The 26,857-nt window shown below is 49.4% G+C and overlaps 2 protein-coding genes across 6 annotated transcripts; both read right to left on the bottom strand.

The window, feature by feature from the left end:
* Positions 1 to 1,085: 1,085 nt before the first annotated feature.
* Positions 1,086 to 17,775, bottom strand: L3MBTL2 (L3MBTL histone methyl-lysine binding protein 2). Of its 4 annotated transcripts, none has more exons than XM_013947783.2 (17): positions 17,700 to 17,775; positions 15,713 to 15,983; positions 15,303 to 15,436; positions 14,833 to 14,956; positions 13,762 to 13,841; positions 12,715 to 12,832; positions 12,219 to 12,353; positions 11,450 to 11,538; positions 9,521 to 9,752; positions 8,695 to 8,774; positions 7,996 to 8,100; positions 6,622 to 6,769; positions 5,669 to 5,751; positions 4,709 to 4,943; positions 3,866 to 3,931; positions 2,799 to 2,921; positions 1,086 to 1,897 (listed from the first exon to the last, which is right to left on the bottom strand). In XM_013947783.2, the coding sequence occupies exons 1-17, from the start codon at positions 17,718 to 17,720 to the stop codon at positions 1,788 to 1,790; spliced, it is 2,154 nt and encodes a 717-aa protein (XP_013803237.1). In that variant the 5' UTR covers positions 17,721 to 17,775; the 3' UTR covers positions 1,086 to 1,787. The 4 variants fall into 4 exon arrangements, with proteins under 4 accessions (XP_013803237.1, XP_013803238.1, XP_067166619.1 ...); XM_013947784.2 differs by lacking the exon at positions 17,700 to 17,775 and adding an exon at positions 17,161 to 17,311; XM_067310518.1 differs by lacking the exon at positions 3,866 to 3,931.
* A 3,425-nt stretch (positions 17,776 to 21,200) lies between these two features.
* On the bottom strand, positions 21,201 to 25,445 carry LOC106488986 (histone acetyltransferase p300-like). Of its 2 annotated transcripts, XM_067310502.1 has the most exons (5): positions 25,239 to 25,445; positions 24,732 to 24,849; positions 23,956 to 24,130; positions 21,903 to 21,993; positions 21,201 to 21,553 (listed from the first exon to the last, which is right to left on the bottom strand). In XM_067310502.1, the coding sequence occupies exons 1-4, from the start codon at positions 25,373 to 25,375 to the stop codon at positions 21,950 to 21,952; spliced, it is 474 nt and encodes a 157-aa protein (XP_067166603.1). In that variant the 5' UTR covers positions 25,376 to 25,445; the 3' UTR covers positions 21,201 to 21,553; positions 21,903 to 21,949. The 2 variants fall into 2 exon arrangements, with proteins under 2 accessions (XP_067166603.1, XP_013803556.2); XM_013948102.2 differs by having other exon boundaries at positions 21,201 to 21,993.
* Positions 25,446 to 26,857: the final 1,412 nt, after the last annotated feature.

Genomic DNA, 26,857 nt, shown 5'->3' with positions numbered 1-26,857 from the left:
CTCACCTCAGTGACGTGTCAGTGATACGACCCTGCTCTCCTCTCTCTTTTCCAGGGGGAAAGAATAATGAAGTTGGGGAAGTAAACTGTGTAAATGAATTGTATATGAATGCATATAATATAATAGAATGTCAGAGTGCATATAAAAGAATATATACAAGATCTATATCAAAGTATTTTTCTTCCCCCTTTTTCTTTTCCTACCCTACACTAACTTCCAGAAGAACTTTCAAACAGAAATACATGTCCTTTGGGCACTGGTGCTATTTTTTATTTTTAGCTTCAAGAATTTATCATGACTTCCCCTTGGAGAAGCCTCTTGCCCTATTTGTATGTTTGTGTACACATCTCCAATAAATATCCATTCCTTCCTTTTTGACTGACCTGGCTTTTTTCTTTCTTTTCCCCCTTTCTCTTCCATCTCCTTTGAGAAAAAACGCAGGGACTAGGGACATCTTGCATGGTGGCTGGTCTCAGTAGTGGGGGCACTTATGCATGACCCTTTGCTGTGGCAACCACACAACCAGGTTCTACCTCCAGTCTCCCCCACTCTGGGGCCATAACAGTTTAAACTGGTTTCCTGCAGGAAGCAGCAAGCTCAGCCTCTGCCAGCAACTGCCAGGACCTGAGCTTCCTGGGCCAGCTGTCATTCTTGCCTGGAAATTTGTGAGGGGAGGATGGCCAAAGGCAGACACTTTGTGGCAATCCCCCTGCTCAGAGATGGTGTTTTCCTGGGGGCTTCCACGAGGCACTTCTGCAACAGCCAGCCAGTGTCCAGATGTGGCTTGGGCAGGCACAGCACTTTCTCACCTACGCAGCAGGAGGAAACATATATGGGGGGAGAGGATGGTAACCAGAAGAAGCTCAGTCAGGATCAGAGATGGGTTTTAGGGAGATTCAGGAAACATGACATTCTTTGCTCACCTGGACAGACTCTGGACTGAGACTTGTGCCCTGTCTTGCCATCCTGTACCTGAGCTCAATGGCACTCTGACACTCACTCTCTAACGTCTTCACTTTCAGCCCTCTTCTCCCCATCTTGGCTAATCCTGGTATTCTGCTGACCCAGAAAGCAATATACAAGCCTTTGGCCTCTTCCTCAGTTTAATCCACAGGGCTTTAGGGTACAGATCATTGGTCAAACTTACAGAGGGCCTGCTATAAAAGAAAAAATTCAAACTGTGCATCATGTGCTCTGCAGTTCTGGGGTCAACAGCAAGAAATTATGTTAATCAAAAAAGTCTCTCACTCCCCCAAGAGGCATCATCCTTTCTTTTTCTTTGTTTTTCACCTCCTTTTGTTCTTCCTATCCCAGCTCTCTCAGAGGTTGCATGGCCTAGAGCAGGGGGCACAGCACAGATGTCCTTTGATGACAGCAGCTGATTTCCTGACTCACAGGACTTGCACACAGCTTCTCAAGATTGCAGCTCACCACCTCCAGCCACAGCTGACATCCCAAACTGCCCCTCCGTGCTGTGGCAGCCCCACAGGGGTCTCCCGCTCTGAAATACACCTTCGGAACCAGGCAAACACCACCTCAGCAGTCGCTCCAGTCATGTTTGTCAGTAAGCCTGCTGCCTTTCTGGAGTCCATTTCCCAGGGCTTAAAATTACAAGTCTAGGGGAAATCCTCTTGCACACCAAGAAAGCAGAGCTGCGATGTTGCAAGGTGATCTGCCTTGACAAGGGAGGGCCCTTTTGGTCTCCTGCTCCGCTTTGTCAAGGCCTTCCCCAAAGAGCCACAAGGTGAAGCCCAGGCTGCTGAGGACAGCTGGGGGACGCTCCAGGTTCAGTCTGTGACCTCCTGCTTTATGCTGCTGACAGGAATGGGAAGCTCTGAGGCTCCAAACTCTGCCATGGAGGGGTCGATGGTTTCCTCTTTCACCTGTACAGCAATGACTAGCAAAAGATAGAAAGAGAGACAAATCAACCCATGCTGCCATGCTTTATCTGCAGCACCCTAGCACCAGTTCTGTTCATACAGATACTCAAATGCCTCTAGTTTCCAGGCTATTTCTTGCAGATCCCTTAGAGAAAGCAGCCCCGTCCTGTTGGAACAAACCAGTTGGTGGTCACAGCAGCAATCAGGATGGGACTGAACTCTGGCAGCATTCAGCTCCCCAAAATGACCTCTCCTAGGGCTGAGGGAGGAAATGCCAGTGTGGTCCATTCCATACCTGCATGGGTCCACACAGGGGAAATTAAACCTCTATGAGCAACTTGGACCCTCATGAGGCTCTGTCCACATGCATGTGAAGCACCTCACTCCTCCCCACTACCTCCCAGGTTTGGCAAGTGACCCAGCTGCCAAATGCTTTTCTGGTCACTGCCTCCCTCAGTGCTCAGCGCGGTGGGCTGTGCTCACACGCTGTGACAGCCCCTATAGGAACTGGGATGGGACAGCACATCTTCTGACACCTCCATGTTGTCTCTCCTCCCTAATTGACCTTGCATAGGCACAGACTGCTCAGTAGGGCAGCCAGGCCCTCAGCAGGCATCAGCAGTGCCAAGGCATCTAGCTATACTGGTGCCATTGAACCTCCTAGGAGGCAAAACACCCCAAGGAGAGCAGGTGAAGGCTTTCATCCACTCTCTCCTCAGCCAAGGCAGCAAAGAGTCCCTGCCTTTGGAAAAGTGGAGAAGGACATGGCATAGCTGTCAGCATGCTGCCTTTCCCTGCCTGGGGGCACCCATGACTTAGCTGCTAAGAGGCAGCACAGGCCTCAAGATGGCTGGTGGTGTGCAGGCACACGTGGGAGAGCTGTATGTGCTTGCAGGGTAGAGTCGCTCGCTCCCTTACTCTCATCGGGGGCTGGCTCCGGCAAAGCCTTGCTGGCAGCTTTCGCTTCTCGTTTTGTCTTGGGGCCAGGAGGCTTCTTGATTGTCTGCTTGATGGTGCGGGTTTTAGCAGGTATCTTTTTTCCTTAACAAAAAGATAACAGAGTATGGGGAAAAGCGTGTTTCTTTTCCCTAGAAAAAATCAGCAACCCTGCTCCACTGAGAAACCAGAGGCCAGCATGACTGACCAGCCAACTGCATCGTCATTATCTGCCAACTTGTTACTCAAAAAAAATGGTCTAATGAAGAAAAACCTCTACATTCATCATCTCAAAATATGCTCCTTCGTCTTCTCCCTCATTAAAGGCAAGGTACTTCAGCATGTGCTTAACTTCCAAGGAGCAGGTCCTGCTGGAGTCTGTTAATAGCTTTGCTTACCTGTCTGGCCTAGCCCTAGGAAATGGGCATGGTGGCTCCAAGGCATGGATACTGTAAGCAATATTATTTTCATTTTTAGATAACAGACTTTATTTTGGTTGAATGTCTTTAGATGTCTTTTCCTCTCTAACCCCTGGCAAGGAATTTCTTGCCTGTCTACACATGATTTGCCACAGCTAACCCCAAATATGACAACAGTGACGACAACAACAACAACAACAAATGGAACAATAACATCATCCAGCCCCACCACCAGCATCTTCAGCCATCTTAAGACCTTCTTTCCCTCAGCACAAAGCGGCCAAGGCTGTTCTCTAGCTACCCGGCAGCTATGGCAAAGAATCTCCCTCTGACCATGGACATGGTTGGGAAAGCAGCACACCTCATGCCTGGAAGCAAGCTCCATCTACACCTCAGCTGACAGAAAACAGACTACAAAACAGATCCTTCCCACACAAACAGCTCTCAGCTCTCCTAGGCAATGGGGGAAACTAAGAAGGACGAAGCTGTGTTATCAAACCCACAGCTGGCTGAGGGCATCCACAGCAAGACAAGGCCTCTCTCTCCTGCTCTGACAGGACATGGACAGGGTTCCTCTAACTGGGCCCAGCCTGCGAGCGAGCGGGAGGGCGCTAATCAAACATCACTCACTCTTCTTTCCATAGGGTTTCTTCTTCTTCTTGGGCACCTCCTTGGCCTTCACTGGAGCTGTGGGCTCTGTCATGGAGACGAGAGGGAAACGAAAGCCAAGTCCCATAACCAGTAGGTAACTGGGATGAAGTGACATAAGCGAGAAACAAGATATACCCGTTCCCCCCGAGCCAACGCCCTCTCCCCAAGACAACCAGCTGAGGGGAAGGCAGGGCCCTAGTGCTGTGGCTGTGCTCTGCTTCCAGGTGAGGGCCCAGGGCAGCAGGCTGGGGCAACATAGGGGAGAGAGGCCCAACAGAGATTTGGCAGGGGCAGCAAAGAGACAAGTTTTGTAGTTTGGGACAAGAAGAAAAACATCTGCGAAGGTTAGGCAGTGGCCCCCTACATGACAAGGGAAGTAATAAACTCTTGAGAGGGATGCTCTTACCTTTACAGACTTAGTCAGAGAATTGATGGACAGAGAAAAGGGAGTGGGGGCAGAGCTGCCCCTGCTAGCTGGCTGAGGTTGTAGGTATGCTCAATAAAAGGGAGGCTGCACAGGGATAGGACCACCTGGAACTCCTACCCAACTTCAGCAGGAGCAATTCTCTGTTGGCATGCAGGTGGGGAAACAGAGGGAAACCAAAGCCTCAGGCTGTCTTCTCCCCACCACAGATTCTTCTCTGCCAGCTGCTAGGCTGCGTGGCATCAGAGAAGGACTTGCAGTAGCCAGCACAGATAAAAGAGGTGAGCTTCTCCTCTCCACAAGGCTCCGAAAAGCAGGAGCAACTCACAGAGTAGGAGGAAGGAAACCTTTGCCTCTAGGCTTGAGGTGTAGGAAACCATAGTCAAGCCTTCACTCACCTGCAGAAACAGGTGGTTGAAGCTGGTAACCCGTCAGCTCACACCACCCCACAGGATAAATGTCTGGAGACTCGCAGTCCACCCACTGGTCATATTCGCTGTCCCAGCCATCAAAATGAATGCTGAGGAGACGGTGAACCACACGCTTCACTGTGGCCACGCAGATGAGCCGGGGCTCCATCAAGTCCACTGCTTCCACTTTCATGCCCGCCTTGAAGCCGTGGTTTGGGCAGTCCTGGGCGCAGAAAAAAAATAAAACAGAACACCCAAGGCAATCGCATCCAGTCCAAGCCCCCAACCAGACACCAGTGCCCTAGAACAGCTACAGACTTGCCTCCAGTCTAAAGCAAGTAGAGAAAGAACAAGCCCACATCCAAGCAATGCTAGGGACTTCAACTCCCCCATCCAGTTTTATAGCAGAAGTGAGCATATGAACAGATCCAAGGCCAGCCGTGTCCTTAGTGAATCTCAGCGCAGTGTTGAGAAACGAGAGCCTAAACTAGAAGGAGCAGCATTGCAGCAGTTAAAGGACATCTGATCAAACCCCTAACCTGAGACAGTGCCAGGAAGTCAGAAAAAGAGGCACCGGCCTGAGTGCTGCAGCACAGTTTTGCTGATGCAAAGCAGACCTCCTCTACCCAAGTGTCAGCTGCATTTCCAAAAGGAAAAAAGTGGCGCAGAACCCACCAGTAGCCTAGAGCTCTTAGAAATACTAGAGAATGGCAAGTTACCCTCAGAGCAACCAACACACTGTTACGCCCATGAATGGATGACCCTGCTCGTCACAACCAGCCAAACAAAAACTTTAATAAAGACAGTACACACTTCTCTGCCTTGGACTCTCCTCAGAAGTGCTGACTGCTGGCACAGAGGAGCCCAGGAGAAACACCCAGACCTCCTGTGCTTCTCCTTGCTGATTGCAGGCATCCCTGCATATCTCTTCTCTCAGGCACCACTCACCGTGTTGAAGAGCCGTGCTGGAACAGGTCTTGACTTTGTCCTTTCCAGGTAACTTTCCCAGCTGAAGGTCTTTGCATCTTGCCCTGCAGCAGGAAGAAATGGTCAGAGGGAAAAATGCAGTCACTGGGCAGAAAAGTGGAGGAAAAGACAGAACGGGCAGGAAGGAAACACAGCAACCACTTGCAAGCATTTAATTAATCAGCACATACAGCCTGATGTTGAACATAAATCTACTGCACAGATTCCATGGAAGTCCAGCACCCCCACCCAGTGGGAAAACTGAGAAAAGCACAAGCTGCAAACACTGAATACCCACATTCATCATATATCCAGGCCCCCGAGAAAGGGAAGGAAGAGACAGACAAGAAGTATGTGAAAAACACACCACTAAGAACACTCTTTCTCCCACCAGCAGAAACATCAAAAGGAAAGCAGAAGAGCAGGAGAATACTTGACTGAAAATGCTGTCACACAGAAAGTCAGAGCAAACCTTTTTGGACGGTCAGATAAGACAGTAAAAAAGCTCCTAAACTGACTGTAACTCCAGATTTTTCAGGAATAAGTCAGTCTCACATTTATTCATACAAGAACAGAGGTGACTCCTGCCATTTGTAAAATGAAGTCATGCAGCAATGGCTCTGCTTAACCCTTCCCACCCTCTTTGTCCTTAAATTTGGGGACCGTACATTTGTCCTGCTCATCCTCCAGGAGCTAGCCCACAGGTCATTAATGCCCTCTGGAGATGTTACTTCCTTCCACTGAGTACCAAGATTTGGTATATAGGCCAAGCTCAAGTGGACTGGCCTTCTGAACCAGCTCTATCTCCCAAAAAAACAGGCAGGTTGGGACATTGTGGTTCTGGTTCATCCAAACCTGACACCTCTCAGAAAAGCACAGCCCAGTGGCTTCTGTGTGCAGGTTTATTCCTGAGGGCAGACAGGTCCAAACCTCACCTTTTGGAGGGGTCAGATCGATGCTGTTCTTCTGGCAGAAGTTGACGGGGAAGATGGCATGCGAAGAGGCATGGTAGCAGAACCAGTCAGAGCCATCTGCAGATGTGGCTCCATCAATGCTGATCATAAGATACCCATCCAAGAGGACCTGTGACAGAAGTGAAAGGGCACGAGTAGAGCTTAGCTTGCTCTAAAGCCTCTCTTCTCAAAGGATCCCCCAAGAGTCCCCATGGCTGGATCACAATTGCCCCTAGGTAGTACAAAGCAATATTATATGCACCAGGATGTGTAGCAGCTTCTTGTGGTATGTTAGTCAGCACAAGCTAATCCCCAAAGCAGCTGTTCCTGCAGGACTGGGACTAACATCAATGATCTTGTAAAAAGAAGGAAGATATAAATGGTCAGGAGCTCTGTCCTCTCTCAGAGAGGGACTCTACTGGCAGCCCAGAGTCCCTCTACACCAGCCAGGTGATGGGTTTGTTAGAGGGCTGAAAGGAAGGGCACCACTTTCAACTGCATCAGGACTTGTCCCACCCTGCCACTCACTGGTAATTGGTGCCTATCAAACGTGATAGGCATGACTGTCCTAACACCTTCACATTTCAGAGCAGCAGCTGAAGAAAACGTTTTCTGGACAAAGGACTTTCCTAGCATCCCCTTGCCAAACCTTGTGCATCAGAGTCCTCTGTTGTGGGCTCTACAAGAGCAGACAGCTTCTTGAGGGAGCAGAAAAAGCTCACAGCAATACTACACTTCAAGACATGCAAAGCATCTCATTGAGAAAAGCTGGCTGAACCATTTACTCCCTACACTAGCACAGGAGCAGAGCTCATCACCACCTCATGAGCAAATACAGCAGAAGAGGCACCCATCCTCAGCTTCCCACACAGAGGAATGCCGCCCATTAACTTACACACCACTCCCCACACAAAGCTCACTTCACAAACCTTCCCCCAGTCCTTTCTCTTCTCAAGGCAGAACTGCAGAGGCCTCTCTTTAGGCCCTCCAGGAATTGCCATAAGTCTCCTGTGAGAGCAGATCTTTCCTACTGAGTGTCCAAGGGTGAGGGAGAGGTGGTTGCCAACCACATGCTGGAGAGGTAGCTTGCAGGCCAAACATGTTCATCTTCATGTTGTCCTCTGAGGCATGCATGGACAACTGCTGGTCTCATCAGCCTGTCAGACCACTGAGCTAACACCCCAGTCTCGTCCACACACCTGCTGCCTACCTCTGTCTGATAGCCCCTCTTTACAGCCCTCTCCTCTCTCAGAGGAACTCCTACCCAGTCTTGTCTGTTTGCAAAGGTCTGAGGAGAGGCTGGGATGTCTCAGGTAAACACAGCAGAGCCCCTTCCCTGCCCCCAATCAACCTTACCTTACAAACAGTGGCCACACAAATGTTGCCCAGATTGAGGGGGTCAATGGCCTCCAGTTTCATGCCTTCCTCAAACCATCCGCCTTCAGCATAGACAGCCCGTACCTAAGGGAGACCATAGGCATATCATGTGCTATGGGAAAGTCCCATCCTGACACCAACCGCCCCAAGCGTAAATAGGATTAGAGCTTCTTTAGTTGGCTCAGCCCAAGCTGGAAAGGGAGAGAAAGAACAAAAAAAACAAGAAATACAAAGAGAGAACCAGCCCAATGCTGTCTCTGTGCTAGCCAGCCCCTGCCAAGGCCTTGGCCAGTCACAGAGCTAGGCCCAGCACCCAGTCTCTGCTCCACAGCAAAGCAAACCTCCTCCCAATCTTAATGCTTACCAATATGATCCAACCCCTTGTTGGAACTGGTCTCTCCCATGCAACCATCTTCCCTCACCCACTCAGAGCTCCAAGCAACTGCTCACCCTCCAGTTGAGTCCCTCAGTCTGGTATTGTCTTTTGGTTCTTCCATCTTTCTATTTTCTCTTACCCTGCCAAATCTCAGCCTTCACACCGCAATTACCTCACTGCCCCATAGCTGTAAGGGGGACAAGCAAGTCACCCTCAACAACCCACAGAGCATCATATACCCAAGGAGGAAGTGGTATCATTGCTTCCTTTGCTGTGGCCACAGAAAGGGAGGGTTGTCCTACCTTCTTGAAGAGATAGGGGACAGCATCGCAGTAAATCTTCCGGAAAGTCGGATGGTTCGCCATGTCACTGCGCTTTTCTTCTGTGAGGAACAGAAGAAAGAGGTGAGAAACCTGAAGCAACTGCAGTAAGAAAATATCCTGACTATTATTTATCTGGTGAGAGTTTGACAGCTATAAAAGCTAGATCAGAGACCATGGTAAGAGTGATAAAAAGAACAAGCAGGTCAGTCCATCTACAGCTTCCCATAACATGGGCTGGGAGGCAGAGCTTGCTGAGAAAAAGATGGCTGATCTTCCTGAGCACCAGTGATAACACCACTATATGCAGTTGTAATCACCAGGGAGAGGCAGCAAGGAAGCAGGAGAGACAAAACAAAAAGGATCAACAAGGTGAGCAGCTCCAGAGCTCAAGTCTTGCTTTTTCTGGCAGACTAAGCTAAGCTAAGCAAGAATTCTTGTGTTAAGTCCAGACAAAAATCTCAGAAAAACACAACCTGGTGGTATCCAATCTTACAGAAACCAGCATGAATTTTCTTAAAAAGACCATAAACATCTGATGTTGCAGACTATGCACTCTCACACTGCAGGGACAGACTACCTGCTTCAGGTGAGAAACCCTACAATCTCTGTGTCCAAACCTGTGACAATGAACTGCTCAGCTTTTGTCTATCCAGGGGATAAAGTGGCAAATGTGTGGCTGTGCAGACCTTATCCATCTGGTCCCAAAGTAACTGCCTGGCTCCCAGCATGTCAAGACTGGTGCCAACAGCAGGGACCAGGCAGCTCATAGCAAACCAGGAGATGCCTGTGGTGGCCTGGTCCCTACCTGTCTTCTTCATGCTGTGGCCCACCCTCCGTGACCAGCCCACAGGATGGATGAGAGGGCTCCACATGTGGCACCAGAAGTCGTCATCGCTGTCACCGTCCTCGTAGAGGAGCCTCAGTCGGCCCCCGATCACTGTGTCCACCACTGCCATGCGTGTCCGGGACACGTGGTTCTTGTCCACCACCTCCACCCGCATGCCTTGCCGGAACGAGTATTTCATGCTCTCCGCCATCTGGCAACAATCAACAAAGGAGGGGAGATCAATCACCCCTGGTGTCTTCTTCCTCCAAACACCTCAGAGTGCAGCTTTCCCCACAGACATCCTGACTGACTTCCTGCACTGCCCAAAGCTGACTGGGAGACACCTCTGGGAAAAGATGTATGGAAGCAGACTCATCAAGGGGATGGGGAACTGCTAGCCCCACGCACAACAGCACGGCTGGACACTTGCACCCCAAGTCTCCCCTGTCCTACGGCTTCACAACAGCTCTCCCCATTCTTGCGCAGCAGCTATGCTTGGCCAATGCCCTGAGTAAATGTTCTGGAAGGTGAGAAGTGATGAATAGCTCATCTGAAGAAGTCATAAGCATCATTTCTGTTTAGCAGGAACTGGGTGGGGAATTAGGTGCCTTTTTCAGTCATGAAAGCAGCCGTAAGAGTTTTAACATTGGCAGTGGTCAGAGAGATCTAGTTTCCCAACGGGCAACGGGATTTTCAGTAGTCTTTAAAAGAGGTCAGGCCCTTGCTTTCACCTTTTCACTGTGATCAAGTGTTGAACAAGAAGATAATCCTATCTGCCACTCCACCTCCAATGCCAAAGCTGCTCTACAGACTGACCTAAAGGCCCAAGCACATAAAGTCACTGGCTGCCTTCTGACAGATTTTTGGAGACCTTTGGTTTATTAATATAGCATAGGCCTACTGATCCATAAATACTCAAAGGCATTTATAGAACACCTGACATTTTGGCACTGGAGATCCCAGAATGCTGTGGAGGCACTGAGAACCACAGCTCAAAATGGATTCAATGGACACATGAATAGGCCCACATTTGAGTCCAGAAAAGTCTTTAAGGGAAGGTTCCCCTCTTCCACCTCCTGTTTTTCATCAGGTGGGAGTGAGGAAGTTCGAAGAAGAAAGATACTGACAACATCAGTCTCCCTCTAGCACTTCCCTGCCATGATGGGAGCTCTCAGGTACGCAGTGCGGCTTAGGAACAAACAGCTCCTAAAAACCTCCCAACTTCCTGAGAAGCAACAAAGGAAGCACAAACTACACCAAGCTCAGAGTTACCAGTTACCCTGCACAGAGACAAATCCCATCACCTGTCTTCTTGCCTGCCAGCTCTGGGATCATCTTCCTTATCTGCAGTTCGCCGAAGCTGCCAGCCAGGGGAGAATCTCTCCTCCCACTTCTGCCTGGAGAATGTCTAACCTCAGTGCAGACTACATGAAACAACCACAAGAGCTGCAAAGCTTCCAGGGCCACTTGCACAACTGTTTCTGTGCACTTTGAGGGAGCCTGTGCCCCTCATTCCCTAGCAGGCTGCTCTCTTACCAGGGCTGAAGGAAAGGTTTTTTGACTTGCATAGCCCTGAAACACGGCAGAATAACACCAGGTGGAGCTTCCTTGGCCTCTACCTTCAGCAAAAGAAAATTTATCCCCAGTATTTTGCAGCAACTATGTGACAACAGCTTTTACACCCTTCTATGACCCAAAGGGGAAACTGGTGTGCTAACAGGGCCGGGGGACTGTGCCATTACCCACAGCATTGTGACAGACGTATTCTGAGCACAGCCAAGCACTCACTGCCCCCCATCCTTCCCTGCAACTGCTCTCCTGTCCAGGAGTTGCGCAGATCAGAATGAGGAGAGATGTTCCACACATCTCCTGGCTTTGTTTCCACACAAAACAGCCTTCTGCATTTACCTTGATGTGGAAATCCACAGGGATGGTCCTGGCTCCCACCAGCTTTTTCATGAGGTAACCCCTCCAGTCAGTGTACTTGGCATGGATACCTATACAGGCACAGCATAAAAAGTGCATCTTTATGGCAATCAGAGTTTCAGCACTGTACTAGACATTTCTTCCTCTCTGAAGAGAGTCCATCTGCATTAAAAGGCCTTCTTCACATTCAGACCCCGTACCTGGCTCTCAGGCAGACAGATTCTGTGAGCTGGCCCCAGCAACAGGCTGTAAGGGACCATTGTTACAGAACCGACTGTGCCAAGCAGACATCCAACTCCACTGATCGAGATGTGGAAGTGGTATTACAGAAAAACACACAAGTTATACCTAACAAATCTCAGTGTTGCCAGAATCCTGCTAAATTAGCATCCCTCTCCTGCTCACTGAGCAGGGACTGTGGCTAATGTACTCCCAGAGACAACTGCCCAGGATGTAGGGCCATGGAGTTCCCCCAAAGGCTGTCTGGCCGCTGTGTTGGTCAGGAGGAACCTGCATCAGCCTCTGTCCACAGGCCTGACACCAGCTCTGCATCCAGCACCCTTTGGGACAGTCACAAGGAGATGCAGCAGAATTTCCCCTGCTTCCCGGAAGACTAAAGCCTCTTATAACTCAGAGCACAGATGGAGCTGCAGTCCCACATATGATGGGAATGTCTGCCCCACTGTACTAGAGATAAACCAAGGTTTCTCCACACCGAGATACATGCTGACCTCTCTCATCCCACACTCACTCTGTGGTGGCACCAGGATTTTGCTGTTGATGGCACACCAGCCAATGGGATGAATATCCACTGTGCCCAAATTGCACCAGAAATCGTGGCCACCATCGTTCTCAAAGCCCTCATATCGCAGAAGGGCCCTGTACCCTGCCAGGACAGAGCAGACAACCAGAGAAAGGCATTAAACACCAAGCATTTCTCCCCTCCCCATTGGGTACCACAGGCTTATTCCCTACAACATGGCTTTTAGCTTTGCATAGTTTATCAGGGCTTCTCCAACCCTTCTCCTGGAGGCAAAGTCATCCCCACAAAGAGCCCAGCAACTGGAAAAACATCCAGATGCTGGTTTACTCCCACCCCAAACCATGATATTTCCAGCTCCAAGACTTCTCAGCAGCTGCAGAGCTTCAAAGAGCTAATATTTTGCCTGACCAGCTATACTCAGCTCTCTAAAGCTTCTCTTCGAAGTTAGCTGTCCTGGCCACCAGGAGCTATATTGGAGGCATACCTGCAGTCTGGATGACGGAGGCAATCCAATATACTCGACTGGGGAGCACAGCGTCACTGTTCAGCACTTCTACTTTCATACCTTTCACCACATCGTCCCACTGATCAAAGAGTGGCACCTGAAGAATTGAGGCAGCCATGAAGGGAGGGAGGCATTCACAGTCAGAGCAGGGCTCAGACCTTTGTTCTAGCTTTCAAAGCCACGTTTTAGGCAGCTATGCTTTCACCAAGTTTGTATGCCTTACCCTTTCTGAATCTGCAGACAGCCTGAAACACAACTGAACTGTCCCGGTCATCTCAGAGGAGTGTTAGTGTAGGATCCCAAAAGCCAGAAAACTGTATAGCAACACTTCACTGCCAACTGTCCTATTATCCCAAAGTAGCTGTTGCCATTCCTCTACAGTATCCAAGTCCTTAATCATCAGGAAAACTGCCATGTTTTCCTGACATATCCTCAAGATGCACAAGTTTTGTCAATACTATCACAGATTGCAACTCAAAAGGAGTGGGAGAAGTGAGTTTTAATATGCAGAGAGGACAGGCTGCTATAATACCTAGAAATCACCATTCTTCCATTGAATTGCCTTGGCCACTTGGCCCACAAGGATTGTAAATCAATGTGACAGCAAATGGACATGTTGGAGGGGCAGCTGCTGCCAGGTCCAGATGAGCTGAGTTCCTCCCTGCACATCACCCTGGGGTGTCCCCACCCACACAACATGCAAAGGCAGTTGGGAGCTTTCTGCTACCTGACACGCCCCCCCCCAGGCACCAGAACTGGTTCTGTCCCCAGCCAGCACTGACCCATCGCCACTGGCAGTGCTTCTGTCAAGTCCCTGTCTGCTTCCTCTCCAAAACTCATGAGCCCTCTGTGGGATCCCCATCCTCAGCTGGGAAGAGCCGCCAGCTTCCTTCCTTGCATCAGCTGGGGCCCAATAACTAGCTTCCCCAGTCTCTCCCCACCACTTGTCACAGGAGGAGGACAGGAGAGCCCCATACATACATATCCCATGCACAATGCAAGGCACAGTGAGGAAGGAGGACTCACGTGTTTGAAGCAGCTGACGGGAGCTGCCTTAAAGCCATGCTCTTGCAGGTACTTTCCCCAGTCAAAGCCCAGGACGAGTGCTGTGAGCGGACATGAGAGAAGAACATCAGGTGAGGGGGTTGTAGGAGAGGCACTGAGCACATGGACTGAGGCTTACGACCACACTGGGGGCGCTGCTCTGGGAGCAGAGCGCTCTGCCCCAGCACACAGGGGCTCTGGATTCCAGTGTATTTTCTCTGGAGGGGAACTAGATCCCACAAACCCATGGGGACCAGCCCCTACAGAGGTCAAAGTAATTATTAATCCCTGCCATCTCTTGCTCTTCTGGGAGGATAATAAAAGGGGTCAGAATCCAGTCCAGGGCTGAAGTACTCTAGGGAGAGTAGGAACCGCATCCTGTCTGCTCTAAACCACTCTGCAGCTTTGCTTCTCAGTGCCTTCACTGCAGAGCCACATCAGCAGTGCTTGCTTCCCCAGAGGGTGCTGGGGAAATTGCAGTGAAGCACTCTGATATTATTCCCACAGACATTTCTGACTCAAGGCCACAGCTTTGCTCCAGCTGCAAAGTCAGCCCAGGGAGCAGTCCCTGCTGCCAGCCCAGGGACTCTCTTTTACCAAGGTGGCGGTTTGCTACTCTTTGAGCTGTAGCAACACAGGGTCTATAAAGCTGACCAGTGAATGACTGGTTAATAACAACTCCCCCACAGGCAATGGGGCAGTGAACGGTGGGGTGCAGTGGCACACCTTTAAATCAGCTTTGCCAGCAGGCGCCAACATCTCATGGGACTGCGACTACAGAGCTAACACACCAGGACAAGCTCTGGTCAAGGAAACGCAACGAGCAAGGATGGGGCTGCAACAGTGAATGGGCAGCAACCCACTAATGCTCTGTTAGCACAGGCAGGGAGAGGGAATGGGGACATGCCCTGCATCAGAGTGATCCACACAAATGGTTTTGGCATAAGGCTGTATGCAGAGGGGAGGGAAAGGACTGCAGAATTTGCAGCCCTCAAGGAGTCCCTGTTTTTGCAGCTCTTAGAGTGCATCTCCTCCTGCATTGCCTACACTCACCATCCTGGCCTGTCAGCGTCCCATCTGCCAGCTGCCCTGTGCCCTGCGAATGGAGGAAGGCCCCAATCTTGGCAGACCAGGCTGCCTTGTGCAGGACTTTAGCTTTCTTTGTTGGTGGCTTCCCCTACAAAAGAAGGAAAATTAGAACCACGAGGCAAAGGAGGGAAAAGGAAGCCAGGCCCTGCAGCTGGCCAGCAGGGGGTAAACCTCTATCTTGGGATGATTTTAAGATCATTACAATTTTTACTAATGCTCAAAGAAACAAGAAGAAACAGCAGGTAAAACAAAACTGTGCCCTTCCTTCTAAGAAGTGCCACTTTTCAGCTGGCACGTTTTCTTTGGGGATCACAGGCCAGAATAACAAGCCACTGGTAATGGCTGTCAGCTATCTGGCTAGACAGCAAGCACCTCTGCTGTGCACAGGCACATCCCTTTCCATTCCCAGGAAAAAAGGAAAGATTTTGACTCACCTGCAGCCTGGCCAGGATGCTGGCCTTCTTGGAGTTTGAAGAGTAGCTTCTGGAGCAGGAGACACTGCAGAAGCGTTTGGTCTTGGAGAAGAAAGCCTCCCTGGTGCCCACGATCCCACACATCTCACATACAGCTGGCAGAAGAGGGAAGGCACAAAAATATGTGAGCAGCTGGCAGGGCTGATGAACTACAAAGACCAGTAGTCTGATCTAGTAGACTAAGCCCAGGTAACCCTCTTTGCACCTAGCAGTTCCCCCGGGTAACCCAGAAAATGCAGCTTCAACCCAGTTCTGCTCCCAAACCATAGTCAAGATGCAGTCACATGCCCTTTGGCTTCCCCCAGCAAAAATTCCAGTCCTTTTCCTCTCTATCACACATATGCTTTAGGAGTGGGAAGGCAGCACAGTACCTGGCTCAGAGCCACTGTCCTCTGTTAGCCGGCCTGTGGATGGAGGGTGCTGGTGCAGAGGGGAGGTTGGAAGCTCTCCAGCTTCCCGGTCCACCACCTCGTCATCACTAGACTCATCCAGGCATGAACTGCTGTCACTGCCCATGCTGCTGTTGTAGCCCCGGAAGCTGTCGTAACCTCCAAAGATGTCCAAGTTGTCATCCTCATCGTCATCGTCTTCCTCCTCCATCCGCTCCAAAGGTGAAGTCTTGTGGCAGAAGGGAGACACCAACTAGCAAAAGAACCAGTCTGCTTTAAAACACGCATTTTACACCCCACAACAAGCCTGCCTTCGCTGCCAGGACCCCCTGGACCAGGGACAGACCTTGGTGAGCGAGGAGTCCATGTAACAAACTCAGATGCAAGAGTCTGAATCCATAGCAGGGAAGTTATTTCCCCTCACACAGGTTCCTTTACAGGTATTTCACATGATGCATTTTGCTTTTACGGGGCAAACAAACACAGCTGCAGCTACATGGAAAAAGGCTTGAGGAACAGATGAGACTATGCCCTTCCAGGCACTGCCTCTCCCAAAAGCAACACAGCAGTGCAGACACCATCAACAATAACAGCTAAGGTCACCACAAGCTTCCAGCACAGAAGACAAAGCTTCAAACTCTGGCGACTGTAGCCCACAAAACCAGTTCAGCTTGGGTGTCAACAAAACAAACCCGACTTTCTCCAAAGTTCGTGTGCTAGGGAAATGACTTAGTCCAGAACTGACCTAAGTTCAGAAGCTGTATCAGCAGGAAGACAGAACAACTTTTGTTAACAGTCTTTTCCTATAACCAGATCTGTCTGCACCTACACATCTTCACAAGCTCTTCATACTAATCGATCCAATCCAAGGACAAGTCCCACCCTGTTACAGCAAGAGAGCAGAGAGGCAGCGATTGACCAAAAGGCTCAGAAGTCCGGTGACTATTTTTCAGACTAGAAGAATCCTGAACTGGGCTCCAAATAAGGGCAAAAGAAGCTGGCAAAAGGTGTTAGCAGTTCAGGAAAGAGCAGCAAGAAGTCAGCATCAGCACAGGGAGTGAGGGAAGAGAAAGATGGATTACAGCAGCAAGGTGAGGCACCAGGAGACAGCTGTTCATCCAAGTAGGCAGCAACTAAGGATCAGCAGCAAATCCATCCCTTTTCAGTGCTAAATTCCCACCAGTTCATGGCTCCTGCATAGTATTACAGAGACATAAACAGGAAGATAACAGACTTCACTCACTGCTGTCTCCCCACATCCTCCTTTGCTTTCACAAAAAACAAACCCAAGCTGCCTAGGTTGTTCCCTGAACGTCAGGGCTGCTTTCCTGCAGGTCCGCATCCTCAGGTGGTGTTCCTGATGTCTAAAGGGGACTGGACTCTCTCAGAGAGCACATTCGTCTCTATCTTGCCCCTTTCTGGGTGCTCACCTTCATTTAGCTCATAAGAAACGAGTATCTCTGGATCGTTACTCTTCCACAAAACGTGACTGAGAACTTGCAGGCGTCTTACAGACTCCCAGGGCCGACAGGCGAGGACAGCACCACCCGTAATCCCATCTCCTCAGAGAGGGGAGGCAGGCGCAGAGGCCGGTCCTGCCCGGGGTCGGACAGGCCCCGCTCCTCCCGCCCCCAGCAGCAGCCCGGCCCCAGGCAGCGCGAAGGCGGGGGCGGGGCGAAGAGCCACGCCGGTTACCACAACAATACGGCGGCCACGAGGAGGAGGAGGAGGAGGAGGAAAAGGAGGCCTGCTCGCCCCGGCTCCGGGCAGCCGTTACCCCGCCACCACGGCCCAGGCCTCGCCCCCTCCCTCAGGGTACCGCGTGGCCCAGGCCTCCCCGCCCGCTGCTCCAGGGCTTCCCCCAGCACCCGGCAGGCCGCACCGCAGCTGCGGGACCGGCAGCCTTTCCTTGGCCCGGCTCCGGCTCCGGCCCCGGCCCCGGCCCCGGCCCCGGCGCGGCGCCTCTCACCTCCCCCCGCTCCTGCTCCATGGTTCCCGCAACGCCGCTAGCCCGCCTCACGCGCGGAGAGCGCGTCCCCGCTCCAGCGGCACAGCTGACTGGCGGGAGGGAGGAACCAATCAGCGCAGAGGTTGTTCCCGCCACGCTCCCGGCGGAGCACGACGGGAGTTGTAGTTCAACCCCCCCGCCGAGGCGGGGAGGGGCGGTCATGGTGCCTCACACGGCCCCTCCACGTCGGGGCCGGCTCCCCGGCTTCTTGCTTAATCCCTTTAAGTTGTATTTAACCTAATTTTTCACCAATGCGCGGTACCCAGCCAAACACCCTGCCCTCTTTGCCTGGCAGAGGTGCTACAGCAGCCGAAGCAAGCAAGTAAATATTTCTAAAAGTGCCCCGGAAGGAGACAAGTTCAGCCATGCACACTGGTAAGTGGCTTTGGAGCCCGCAGGGCACCTCTGCCCTTCAAAGGGGATCCCTAAAGTTGCTTTCATGTCTCACTGGCTCCGCAGCGAAGATCAGACAGTTGTATGACACCCCTCAAACAACCAGCAGATACTTCTGTACGTGTGAACTATATGACCCACAAAAAAATGCATGGCTTTTAAAGAAATCCTTTTTTTCATCTGTTCTCGTAGTGTGGAATAGCTTGCTCCGATCCTGCTGACACTTTTTAGTTTTGACCTGGTTTTCATTATGAAAGTCTCCGAATTAGAGACTACAGTACATCAGGTTGTGGCTATTCAGATCTTGCCCCACCTAAGATCTTTGCTCCCGCAAAGGCAGGAGCACTGCGTCAGTGAAACAGTGACTGAAAAATACATTTCTGCTACTTGTCTGATGCTAAAGCAAGAATAGAGGAAGAATTCCGGAGTCCATGATAGTAGTACAGTTACAGTATAGTACAGACAGCATTAGTACTTGCCTAGCAGTCACGCACAATAACTGGAAATAAATACAGAAGCCTTTTTTCAGATTTACTCATTGCTAATGGCAAATTGAGTCTCCGGGAGAGAATCCGACGGAGGCTTGTGATCACGGCATAGGGAGCTAGCAACATGACATTTAGATGAAGATTACCGCATGCGCTATGGAGGAAAGCTGGGGTTAAATGAAGGCTGCTGAAGTACCTGGAAAGTCACTAGCACCCAGTGAATCTGTCAAGGGCCTGTGCCAAGTTGACTTGGATCATTCTTTTAACTGTTGGAAGAAGGACTATTCAGGTGAAGGAAATTAAGGTATTTACTGTATGTATGGAATGAAGGGTGGCAGGCCTGGTGGCTCACTGCAGTTCCCCCACTGGCCGACTATGCTCTTGGTACTGTTCATTCATTCCCTTGCCTCCTGCTTGTGACATCTCAAATCAGTGATAGATTTATATGACTAAATTACATAGTGTATTGACTTGAGACATTATATTGTATAGTCTCTGTCTAGATGAAGTCATGCTGCAAGCTCAACATGTTTTTGCACAAAACCACAATGTATTTGTCACTGTCAGCCAGTCCCAGAAGCTTTTGCAAAAAAAGGAAAAACCCCAATCCACAAAACCCTCAGAACCTAGAACTTCAAGCCCCACAAACAGATTTAATGCCCAGTAACCACTGTAATATGGATGCAAATGTAGCATTCTTGAAAAATAGTGAGCTCCAGCAGCAGGGCATATCTGTGCAGATGAACAGCTAGAGTTCAGTGCCTGAAACACAACTGAGGATGCACAAGCTTTCCTAGAAATTTTGATAACTGTGTCACTGAAATCGGGAGTAAAACTCCTTAACACCAATGTAGCATTAAGAAGCAGGCATTCTCTTTATTACAGCGCCGGATTCACGGGGGATCGCTCCACCCAACGTGCATGCCGTATGTTGCATCAGCCAAAGTTCATATTGCTCCGTTACATACATATGCATTAAATTTCCTGGAATGATTATACATATTCATTCTATTTCCTGGAACTAATTATCATATTTGCATAGTCATTATGCATGGAGTCCTGAGTCTCCGAGGGGCTTCTATGGGGCCTCTGGTGGTCCCTAGTGGTTGCTTAAGAGGTGCCTCTTAGTGTCTTTCCATGAACTTTGAGCTCCTCTTCCATATATGGTCTTGGCTTGACTCACCTCTTTGTTTGCAAAAGCTGTCTAGTTCCTTATCTTGGTTTCAACTGGCTTCTGCTGGTTTATCTGTACTCCTTCAGGACGTACCAGTCACAGTTGCGAGAACTGTGTCCTTGGGTGCATTCTTGTCTGAGGCCCCTGGTAACAACTGGGCAAGTGTTTATTTACATATGGGAGGAATGGAGCTGCACAGCACAAGGCAAGATGGGGAAAGAACTAAATGTTAGATTGGATCCAAGTTTAAAATTGTCACAAATTTTCTGGTAGACTGACAGAGGGATGGGAGTGAAAGGAAATGAGAAAAAAAGAAAGGTTGTATGGATCAATGGCAGGAGGAGAAAGGAAAAATCAGGAGGGTGGATACCATCCTTTTTCCGTCATTGGTGAGTTAGGGAAAATAGGAGGGTTACAAGTGCAAATTCAGTTGGGAGTTTGGTCTGTCTGTGCTTCAGTCTTTACATATTTTCTTGAGTCTGAATCTGCAGCTATGCTAGATTGTTGTATTAAAGTATCAGAAACCAAAAAGCAATCTTCCGAGGTCACTGCTACAGCACTCCACATCCCTTGGGCAGAGTGACTGTGATTTACATTTAAATTGACCCTTCCTTTGGTAAAAATAAACAATCCTCAACCAAGCCCTGAAAACGAATGTGACATGCATACAAGTACTAGCACAAGTGCTCTCAAGTACCACGCAGTGCATCCTGCTGCACAGTCCCCAGCGCAGCATGGCTGGGGCCCGTCCCTGAGCAGTGCACGCTGTCAAGTGCAGCCTGACTGCATCCCCATGGCCTGCTCAGCAGAGGATTAAAGGGGTTCCAGCAGCTGCAAGTCTCTCAACTGTCCCACTGCTCTTTGCACATTTCCTCTAGGAACATGTGGAGCCTTTGGCATAGCACATACTTAATGCCACATTAGCAACTTTGTCCCTGTCCCCCACACTAGGGCCACAATCAGCATGTCACTCAGACCAGGGAACTGTCAGGGGTTCCCGGTAAAACCTGACAGCCAAGTTGAGTGCAGAAGGCAGATAACTTGCCTCATTCACTCCTATCTGGCTCTGCCCCACACCATCAGAAAACATGAATTAAAATCTCCCTAGAATTGGACCTGCCATGCTTTAGGAGTGAGCCAAGGGTGGATGGCATTTGAGTTGCACAGGTTATGCCTTCTTTGATACTTCATAAAACAGTCACCTCTTCTTAGCAGGCAGCTGGGCTTACATCATTTTCTTCCCTTTGGTGGATCTGCATGTTTAATGACCCTGCGGTGGAGCCCATGTCTGCATTAGGAAATGAAAGCCCAGAGCAATGCCAAAGCTGTTGTGTTAAAGCACCACATAGTAAATGATCTACATGTGTTATGCTGCTCCCCATGTCCTCAAATGACCAATTTCAGAGATTTCATACATAAATAGATATTTTATTTGTCAAAGAAAGCATTCCTTATGCAACAGAGCTTTTGAAGTGCTTACTGTACTGTGCAATTGGTTTTAAAATTTGTATGCATTTATATCATAGCTTCTTTATAGTACAATGGCTTCTGTCCCTCTTAGCTTTTTTTTTTGCTCCACAGGAAACTACTGTGGTCATCCCTCACCCCAGCTCACTCTCAAGAACAGCCAAGAAGCAAGCGTCTCTCAGTATGTTTCTGGCAATCATTCTCTTTTAAGAAAAAGCTGTGTTCCATGGAGTTGGTTCTACTTCCCATTCTACTCCTTTTTTGTTGTTGTTATCACCTTCATTCTGTTCACACTGTAAAAAGTAAGTAAATAAATGTCTGTATTGAACATTTCTGCTCTGTACAGATTTTGTAGTGAGTAGCTAAACAAATGTGTGAAACATGCACAGTTCCTGTCTTGCACATATACTGAAGTGTTAGTTACAGCCTAAAGTCAAGTAGCAAGAAGAAGCTTAGTTCAAAGCCTTATGTATGTTGTAGACCTATATGGATTGCTGTTTCAGACAATCCAAGGGCTCTAAAATGAGGCTGCAGCCTGTCATTTTATTAGCAAAGGAGAGTCATTATCAGTGCTAACCACACGGAGTATTCTGAGTAGTGATTGGGGCAATATCCTAATTACAGATTGAGGGTAGCAGTGACCTCTCAAATCCTGCTGCATGCAACTTGATTGGCAGATTTCAGCCGTGTCAGTGATCCTCCAGGTTCAGGTCTCTCAAACAATCCTCCAGAGCTGTTAAGAAACAGAATACTGCTTTTAAAATATTTAACACATTGATACAGAAGCAAATTATAAAGAATGCTATTCTCTTGCAAATACTGCTACAGACAGTACACTGCATGGATGGGCAACAAAGATGTTTCCAGATAAGACACAGATACCAAATTAAAGGTTCATTAAATCTTTCTATTGCAATAATCTTTCGTGCAACATATTATGTGCTATTGCTAATGTGTATCCCCTGCTTCCCAGAGCTGAAAAAGCAGAACTGTTCCCTTAGGTCACAGACAGGCTGGCTTAAGGCTTCCTGAAAGCTTAAGCAAAAATCAGTATTATGTTAACACAACATAGCCTAAAGCAGTCCCCACCTCATGGCTGTTCATATGTTGTTGCTGTTTTTAATAAACCTTTTCAATAAATAATTTTATTTAAATAATTTCATTTTAATAAAATGAAAATTGGATTAAGGAATATATTTTCATTAATGAGAAAAACTTTTTTATGTAACATTATTTGTAATGTTTCTTGATGGCAGTTGCCACCTGTCCAGCAATTCTGTCCAATTCTCCCCATCTCTGAGGAGTAAGTTTGACACCCCCGTCCTCACCTCTCTCCACCACTCTGAAGCCCTCCCAGTGGTGCAGTACATTCCTGGCACTCCTTCCCGGCCTCCACAGATCTTGGACTTGGCCCCAGCGCCAGTTCCACTGTGGCAGCATCAGTGGAGAGCTATGGGTGCAGCTCTGGCATTGCACCAGTTCTGCTTGTATAAAGTCTTGGCCCAGGAGCTCCTCAGACTTCTTTTAATCAGAATGCATTAATCTGCTCCATAAAGCTAAATTTCTGTTTCTTGAACCAGCCCTTTATCTATTGTCAAATAATGGAAAGATGACTGTAAAGTCAGATGGTACAAGACCACTCTCCCCAGTGTGTGGTGCTACCAGGAGGTCTGGTTTTGCATCTCACTGTCTTAGCAACACTGTATATTTGTAAAGCCAGCACCTTTCTTTAGGGATACAACAGTACCCTCAAGAAAATCTCAAGAAACCAAAACCCAGGACTTAGATCAGACTTCCATTTCTCTGTCTTCTTCCCTACTGATGCCCTGTACCTGTTCTCCTCTGCTTTGATGCCATCTAGATGGAGTAGAAGTTTTAGAAAGACCATTATAAAAGGCTGCTGTGGGATCCAAAGCACAGGAGTACATGATAAAATGATTGTTCTTTCAGGGCAGAGGCCAGACTGCTTTCTCAGAGCTGGACACAGGTGCTCAGCTCAAAGTTGTAAAGCTGGAGAAGTTTTTTGTACCTCGGCACCAGCTCTGTCCCCAAGCACCACAACTTCCTGCGGGAGCACTGGGACACTGGCTCTTTGTGCTTTTCTACTGCAGCTGTCCCAGTAGCTCACACTCCAGGTCTCCAGGCTTTATAAATTCACCCACTGCCAGCTCTGGAGTCTCCTTAGTTCTCCATCGTCTCTCATTTCAAAGAGCCCATAAGACTCCTGATAATCCATGAGCCAAGATTCACTTCCAGCACCAAGAAGCAGCAGCTATTCTGGCCACCAGGCAGTCTTCCCTGTTCTTCAGTGTAGTAGGAAGCGGTACACAGTTTTAGTAATGTATTTTTTTCTCACTTCCTATGCAGATTTGGTAAGAAAACAACAACCATCACATAGGCTTCATTCCGGTCATCAGCACTGGGGAAGGCAGCCATTTTGAAGAAAAAAATATGTATAGACTTATAACTCTTGATCATATTTTCACAAGACTGTTCTTCGAAAAGGGAATAGAGGTAAAACAGCTCAGCAAACCAAAAAGCAATCAGAAGAAATTAGAAAAAAAGAGTTCTGTTTAACTTTTGGAAGACTGTAATTTTACAAAGGTACCTGTGATATGAGAAGAGAGAAATGGTCACCATCCTGACAGCACAGGATTATCCTGCACCAAGTAGAAAGTAACCCAACTGTTCTTACTTGCAGACATCCCTGGCTGGGGCTGTCCCATGGTGGGCCCTTGATTCATGGCAGCCTGCGGCATACCCGGTGCATTTGGTATCATGCTTTGCTTCTGCAGCCTGGTCCTTCGTTTTTCTTCTAATTCCTTCTGAATCTTATAGATCTTCTCAGCTAGCAAGTGATAGTACTCTGCCTGTTGGGCAGGAACACAAGTCAGGAGAGCAGACCAGACATAAAACAAGCAAAAGGCAACCAGCACCGTGATCAAAACCCGGGCTGGAAAACATCCTTCCACACACACTTTTTCGGTTGGGTAAGGTTGGCTCTCCCGTGCCAGGCACTGCTGGGGAGACTGGGGGGTGAAAACGGACACAGTTCAGGGCGTTTCTGGAACAACCATTAGGGCACCTCTGCAAGTTTTCCTTCTTGTGTCCAACACTCCTTAGAGAGAACCACAATGAAGAGCTTCACGCTGCCTTCAGGACACCCCGAGAAGTCTCAGGCACAGCACGCCAGCACAGACACCGCCCCCACTCCTGGCATGCCCAGGCACAAGCCTGCAGCTGCCTGCTTCCTAGGCCCAAACCAGCAACCCCTTCTACAACACCCCTCAGCCTGGCACTCTCATCTAGACTTTTCTCTCCTTCTCCTCCCCAACCACATCATCATTCCCACAGAAACTCTTCAGTTTGTAGTTCTGCACTCCTCCCACAACCCCCCGGACAAACTCTTCTCGAGGGAAGTAAAGCAGAAGCTCTGCAGCATGGGGGGAGAGAGAGATGATGGCCTCTCACCCTGCTATTTGCCGATTCATACATATCTCCTTCCACTTTCCGAGCATATGCCACCAGGTTCTCCATACGCCGATCCTTCAGAGCTGCAGGGTCAGGAGTAGGAAATATGGCTTGCACTCTGAAGACAAAGCAGGCAAGCGGTTAAGATGGCTCCAAAGCAGGACATGGGCACCAGCACAAGTGATTCAAAAACAAAGCAGGGAGCAAGTGGCTGCTCCTCTTCCCTGCAGACACCCTCCCCACATTGATGGCCTCAACACAACGTGGGACACTTCCCGTACGACAGTCCCAAGCCAGCACAGGCGGCTCCATTAAAGACAAGGAAAGCAAGAACATACCATCTTTCACACTTCTGCTTTCTCTTCTCAACAACTCTTAAAAAGCTCACACCAACTCTTAAAAAGCTCCTTGATTTTGGTAGGTGGGCTTCCTCCTACTTCGCCCCCCCCCCGGTCTCGGAGGCAGCAAGTCACCTAACTGGAGATTATTTCGATATTAGCTACTCACAATTTATGAACAAGATGATTTCGGAGATCCTGAGTGATATCTCCCAGCCACTGCTTTTGGCCTCCTCCCGGCTGGTCATGACGGGGCTCACGGCGACCTGGCGGCACGCCGCTGCCGCTCGCCGACGGAGAGACCATCGCCACACCCGGTCCCGGCAAGACGTCGAGAAATTTCCGCAGTAGCCACCGGCCCGGCCGCGGAGCAGAGGCGGCCGGGGGGGGGGGGGGGGGGGCGCGGCTTCGCTCCGCAGCTCACGGCGCGCGCGGCACCGCCCAACGGCCGGCGGCCAAGGGTCGCCGCCCGCCTCTGAGGCGAAGGCAGGGGGCCGCCGCCCGGAGCCCCCATTAGCGGCAGGGAGCGTCCTGCGGCTGCCGCCCCGCGGCGCGGCCGGGCCCTGGGGCGCCGAAAGGCAGCGCCCTGCTCTCCCTCGGGCTGGGAGCCGCCTCCAAGCGGGTCTCCTCTCCGTGCCGCCGTGCTCAGGGACCAGGCGGCAGAAGGCAACGTGCCCAGCTGAGCCGGGCAGGCTCCTGGCGGGGGTAGTCCTCAGTTCCCCCTCTCAGGCCCCAGGAGAGGCGCATGCCAGGGGCGAGAGGCCAGGCTGGAGAGCGAGTGTGCTGGGCTGACCCCGAGCCTGGCCTGGCGCTCGGGCTCCTGCTGCCAGTGCCGAGGCCTGGGGCAGCTCACGCTGGTGACAACTGGGCAAGTGCCAAGCCGCTCATTTTTCCCATTCTGACCCAGCGAACCAAACGCCTGCGTCGTTCCCTGGCCACCACCATCTTAGAGCCCCCAGCAGTGCAGGTCGCATCAGTCCTCGGACGGAGGGATGCGACAGTATTTTAATGAATGTTTCAGATGTTCTTTATGTGTGACTGTTTTGTGTGCCTACAAAAAACTGAATTCTTGGAAAGCTTTTATGTTTCACAGCAGGTCTCTAAATATACACAATTCTAAAAAAAAAAAACCCAAAACTTCCAACATGGAAACAGCAGGTGTCTCCCTCATTGATTCAGGATCCTCAGGCAGCATCTTACTTCTCAAGTGCTATGCAGCCAGCTTGGTGGTTGTGTTTTCTTAAGTGAAGGCACATCCTGCAAAAACACGTAGCAGCCTACTCAGACATAGGGAAGATTTAAGCCACTGCTATTTTCAAGTTCTTCTTATAGACTGCAGAACATACAGAAAATCCTTGTTAGATCATCCTTAATGTTACATTTAAGTTCCTATATATTTACAGCAACTTACCATTAAATCACACTATGTAATAAATATAGCTATTAAACAATTTGTATTTGTGTGATGAGCAAATAAAGGAGGAGTCCAACATGAGGGCCAAAAAGCAACCCAACTAAGGGCACAGATACTAAGTTACTCTGTCCTTTCATGATATTTTTCTACCATGATAAGTCTGTCAGTATGTGTCAACAGGGTTCAACATACAAAGAATAATAAAAAAAATTTTTTTAAGTGTCCAAATTTCAAAAATATTTTATGCCCAGTTCTTATGCTGCAATGTGTTATTGAATTTATTATTATTATTTGTATTTATTTCTCCAAGATGTGCCAACAGTTCTAAGCTTTTTGTTTCTGCAGTTAATACATTATGTCCTGAATTCCCTTCC

The sequence above is a fragment of the Apteryx mantelli genome, chromosome 1 (genome assembly GCF_036417845.1).
Source record: "Apteryx mantelli isolate bAptMan1 chromosome 1, bAptMan1.hap1, whole genome shotgun sequence".
Classification (NCBI taxonomy): Eukaryota; Metazoa; Chordata; class Aves; order Apterygiformes; family Apterygidae; genus Apteryx; species Apteryx mantelli.
The sequence above is the reverse complement of the archived record's forward strand: the minus strand, read 5'-3'. Positions and strand labels throughout refer to the sequence as shown.

What these genes read in the sequence shown, in the direction of transcription:
- LOC106488986 (XM_013948102.2), bottom strand. Translation starts at nt 25,375, where the DNA reads ATGGTCTCTCCGTCGGCGAGCGGCAGCGGCGTGCCGCCAGGTCGCCGT. An exon ending in AATCATCTTGTTCATAAATT is followed by an intron (nt 24,850 to 25,238) that starts GTGAGTAGCTAA and finishes CTTTGTCTTCAG; the next exon opens with AGTGCAAGCCATATTTCCTA. An exon ending in CCAGCCAGGGATGTCTGCAA is followed by an intron (nt 21,994 to 23,955) that starts GTAAGAACAGTT and finishes GTTTCTTAACAG; the next exon opens with CTCTGGAGGATTGTTTGAGA.
- L3MBTL2 (XM_013947783.2), bottom strand. Translation starts at nt 17,720, where the DNA reads ATGGAGCAGGAGCGGGGGGAG. An exon ending in CGATCTGACCCCTCCAAAAG is followed by an intron (nt 5,752 to 6,621) that starts GTGAGGTTTGGA and finishes TTCCTGCTGCAG; the next exon opens with GGCAAGATGCAAAGACCTTC. An exon ending in GAAACCCTATGGAAAGAAGA is followed by an intron (nt 2,922 to 3,865) that starts GTGAGTGATGTT and finishes CTTTTTGTTAAG; the next exon opens with GAAAAAAGATACCTGCTAAA.